The sequence below is a fragment of the Balaenoptera acutorostrata genome, chromosome 4 (assembly GCF_949987535.1).
Source record: "Balaenoptera acutorostrata chromosome 4, mBalAcu1.1, whole genome shotgun sequence".
Taxonomy (NCBI): Eukaryota; Metazoa; Chordata; class Mammalia; order Artiodactyla; family Balaenopteridae; genus Balaenoptera; species Balaenoptera acutorostrata.
In genome coordinates this window covers 100,242,354-100,246,841 of record NC_080067.1, presented here as the reverse complement: position 1 = coordinate 100,246,841, position 4,488 = coordinate 100,242,354, and the positions used below count along the sequence as shown (strand labels likewise).

The window sequence follows — 4,488 nt, the reverse complement described above, 5'->3', positions numbered from 1 at the left end:
ATTCCTAGAAATAATAACTGAAGTCAACAGAGTGGCAGGACCCAAGTTCAGTGTGAGGCTGAGTGAAAAGCATAATCTCAAAATGTTATATTCTGTATGATTCTATTTATATAACGTTCTTGAAATGACAAAATTATAGACGTGGAGAAGAGATAGTAGTTGTCAGGCCTCTATAGGGTGGAGAGGAGGAAGGTGGCAGTGGCTATAAAAGTGTAGCAAGAAGGATCCTTATAATAGAACTTTTCTGCATCTTGTCTGTGGTGGTGATCGCACAAGTCTACAAATGTGATAAAATTATGCAGAATACGCACGCACAGGCAGACACACGTATACACACACATGAGTAAATGTAAAACAAGTGAAATCTTAATAAGACTAAGATTGGACTACATCAATGTCAATTCCCTGGTAAGATGTTACAATTGGGGGATAGTTATATTTGGTTACTTTGTATTACTTCTCACCAGTGCATGTCAATCTAAAATTACATGAAAATTAAAAGTCAAAATATAAAGGAAAAGGTTTTGTCAACTTTTGCAGAGTTGCTGATGGACGGAGGAAGAAATGAAACCTGTGTTTAATCACTTCTACACTGACTCTTGTCCCTTTGCAATGGAGAGCACTCACGACAGGTGATGATATAAAATTTGAAACAATTGTCCTTATTACTAGTTATTTGCCTGGACCAATGTTATTTTTATGAATTCTTATAAGTAACTGAAAAGACATAAATAATATTATAAAACTGCAATAGTTAAGGAAGCAAAAGCATAGGGGAGCTATAGAAGAAAGCTGAACCAGTAAGTATTCTTTCTTATGCATAAAATCTTAGAATGTGGAAGTATAACACTGAATGCCATGTGCACAGTTACTGTACTGCTGATGCACTTGTATTTTCTTTCTTTTCTGGATGACATAGAACTATGGATGTTTTTAATTATTAAGAATTATCTTTGCCTGCCACGCGAGGCTGCGGCGCACGGTATGGGTGTGTTTGTGTTTGTGTGGGGAGGGCGTTTGGAGGGAAGGTTACCGGGAGCTCCGTGGCCGCTGGGAGGCAGGGGTCCCGGTGACGAAGATGGGGGTATTTTCTCTGTCTTCCACTTGGAAGCCTCAACCCCCCTTTCAGCCACTCTAGATACATCTTGGGGCCCAGTCGAGGGTCGTACCCGTCCGAAGTGTCCCCATCCTTTTTGGGGAGCAAAACCCAACCCCCCGGTCCATCCCAGAGGAACGTGAGCGGGGAATGCCCCAGCCAACCTGGCCGTCGGGATTCCGAGCCGGAGCAACCTCCGGCCTGAGTTCGGAGAGATATTTGCCTGTCGGCCTGGGCTGGGGGAAAGGCGGCCGTGGCCTGGGCCACGGGTGAGGGCGGAATAACGGGTGGGAAGGCTGCGTTTTCACGAAAGACACGGGTGAAGCTGCAGAGCTGCCTTTGCTTGGCTTCTGTGTCGGAGGAGATCTTGTAACGGAGTGGTTCTTCGTCTCACACTAACAAGAAGCCTGATTTCCTCAGGATCGAGGGATTGAAGAATATCCCGAGTTCCCTTGGGGAAAGTCCTCCTGCGGAACGTCATCCGGCACACAGATGCTCACAATAAGATTCAGGAGGAATCAGATATGTGGAAAATAAGAGAGCTGGAGAAACAGATGGAAGATGCATACCGGGGGACGAAAAGGAAAATGTTACCCAGCAGTTCAAGCCGGATGCGTAGTGATGGTTTTGATGAAGAAAGTCAAAGAGACTATTGGAGGCCAAAGAGTGAAATTTCTGGGGCACTGGATGATGATTTTCTTAAGGCTAAATCCTGGAACAAGAAGTTACATGATTATGAAGCTAACATGCCAGACAGATGGGGTCACAGTGGATATAAAGAGTTATACCCTGAAGAATTTGAAACAGACAGTAGTGATCAGCAAGATATTACCAATGGGAAGAAAACATCTCCCCAGGTAAAATCATCTACCCATGAATCTCACAAACACAAGAAGTCAAAGAAATCCCACAAAAAAAAGCAGAAAAAAAAAGTCACACAAAAAAACAGAAGAAAAGCAAAAAGGAAGCCACAGATATAACAGCAGATTCCTCAAGTGAGTTCTCAGAAGAAACTGGGGCTTCTAGTACCAGGAAAAGGAAACAACCACATAAGCGCAAGAAAAAAATTCAGGAAAAAATCTCTCAAGAAATCTGCTTTATTCTTAGAGGCAGAGTGTGACACTTCCCAGTCAGATGATTCTGCATCCAGCAGTTCTGAGGAAAGTGAGGAAAGAGACACTAAGGAAACCAAAAGGAAAAAGAGAGAGAAAAAAGCCCACATCCCTGTAGTTAACAATGACGTACAGGAGAGGACAAACAAACGCACAAATTGGAAAGTGGCTACAGATGAAAGGTCTGCCGAGAGTTCAGAGGATGACTAAATGAGAAAGAAACATGCTTCCTGCATGACTCTGGATATTTACAGCTCTTACACCTTGGGGATTTGCCAGTGACTCTATTGCTCAGCACAGGGGGCCTGAGGTCAGAGCTGTCCTGTGCCATCTATATACATTCTGACAGACTTCTTGTCTTCTATTTTGGCCTGTTAAACTTGATCCTCTTATTGTTAATAGGGAATCGGTTATTTTGTTATGAAGGTTTCTTGAAGAGATTATTTTTTGTGATTAATCACATTTAACGTAGAGTGCATATGCAGCAAATTAAAGGACCGGGAAAGCTGAATCCAAAAAAAAAAAAAAAAAAAAAAGAATTATCTTTAATTTGAAAATAGAAAGAGAGAAAATTATCTATGGTATCTGTGTATATTCATTGTCCATTGCTTCTATAACTAATTACCATAAACTTAGTGGCTTCAACAATACAAATATATTATCCTATACCTATGGTGATCAGAAATGTATCCTACTTGCTATAAGTCAAGATACTGGCTGGGCTGTGTTGCTTCTAGATGCTCTAGGGAGGATTCCATTCCTTGGTTTTTCTAGCTCCTAGAGATTGTCTGCATTTCTGGGCTCATGGCCCCTTCCAGAAACGGCATCACTCCGATTTCTGCTTCTGTTGTCACACCTCCTTCTTTGACTCTAACCCTCCTGCCTCTCTTTTATGAGGATTCTTGTGATTACATTGGGCCCATCTGTATTATTCAAGGTAGTCTTCCCAACTCAAGATTCACAAATTAATCACACCTGTAAAGTCTCTTTTGCCACTTAAAGTAACATATTCACAGGTTTCTGGACATCTTTGAGGGGGCATTGTCCTGTCTACCACATGGGTAAATAGATAATAAAATCTCACATTTCAAAATATAAATTCAAGGCTGGGTCTCCACTGAGTCAACTCTATGAAATATTTCATGACTTAACAGTACATCTCTACTATATACAAAATAGATAAACAATGAGGTCCTACTGTATAGCACAGGGAACTATATTCAATATCCTGTAAAAAAAACATAATGTAAAAGAATATGAGAAAGAATATGTATATATGTATACATATATATATATATATGTATAACTGAATCACTTTGCTATACACCAGAAACTATCACATCGTAAATCAACTATACTTCAATTTTTAAAAGTTGGTCTTCTTTTTTGACTCAGCCAGAATTTGGTATTATATCTCATTCCATGTAGTAATCAACATTATACAGCATATGAATCTGAAATGACAGGCAATTCTTTCTTTAAGTTAAAAAAATTTGTTATTATTGAATCGTAATCCTTACAAGTGGATATACTGACAAAACCCTGAATATGTTGGATAATCGGCAGGAATTTCATTATGTGAAACATTTTCTATTAATTTTTATATTTTGAGAAAATAAAGTGCAAGACTGCATAATCTAGCATAAATAAACATATATGGACTAATACCCTTGCATAATAGTTTACACCGGATAATTTCTCATTATGAATGCAACACTGCATAACATGTTTAATAATTGAATAATAAAATATTTTCAACCAGAATGATGAATGTTGTATCTGCAGTCATTAAAATTCCAACTTTTATGAATGATTCATAATTCTAAGGGTAATTACTGAATTTCACCCTTTTCCTGCTTCAGATAAAAAGAAACCTTGGATCTTCTTCAATGACAAACTATTCTACCATATTCTTATGCATCAAATTTCTAAAAACAACTATGATTGTTAACTCTCTTCTGATCATGTGGCTAAAATTAATGATTTATGAAATATTGGTTTTTCATCTTCATTTCATTAATAATTAATAATGTGGACCGAAAAAGCAAAAAAAAAAAAATGTCCCTGATGTGCCAACTGTAGTGGTTTATATGATATCGGCATAACAAAAAGCCTGTTATATATGTGAAGCGTATCTACTTCTAAGGATTAGGCACTGCACGCCATTGCCATTTCACTCTAGCTCTTTAACCCCTCTTCTAAAGTATTGCAATATATCTGGTTAATGAGGCTCATACTGTTAGGAGTTTCTGTTTGTGATTCTATTTGAAGTCAGAGGAT

The 4,488-nt window shown here is 38.6% G+C and overlaps 1 protein-coding gene across 1 annotated transcript; it reads left to right on the top strand.

Moving 5' to 3' along the window:
* The first annotated feature begins 963 nt into the window (after positions 1-963).
* LOC130708128 (uncharacterized protein NKAPD1-like) lies at positions 964-2,648 on the top strand. The gene is given in 4 exon segments (XM_057545657.1): positions 964-982; positions 1,517-2,023; positions 2,026-2,156; positions 2,158-2,648. Coding segments are annotated over 3 exon segments (795 nt in total). The 5' UTR covers positions 964-982; positions 1,517-1,620; the 3' UTR covers positions 2,419-2,648.
* Positions 2,649-4,488: the final 1,840 nt, after the last annotated feature.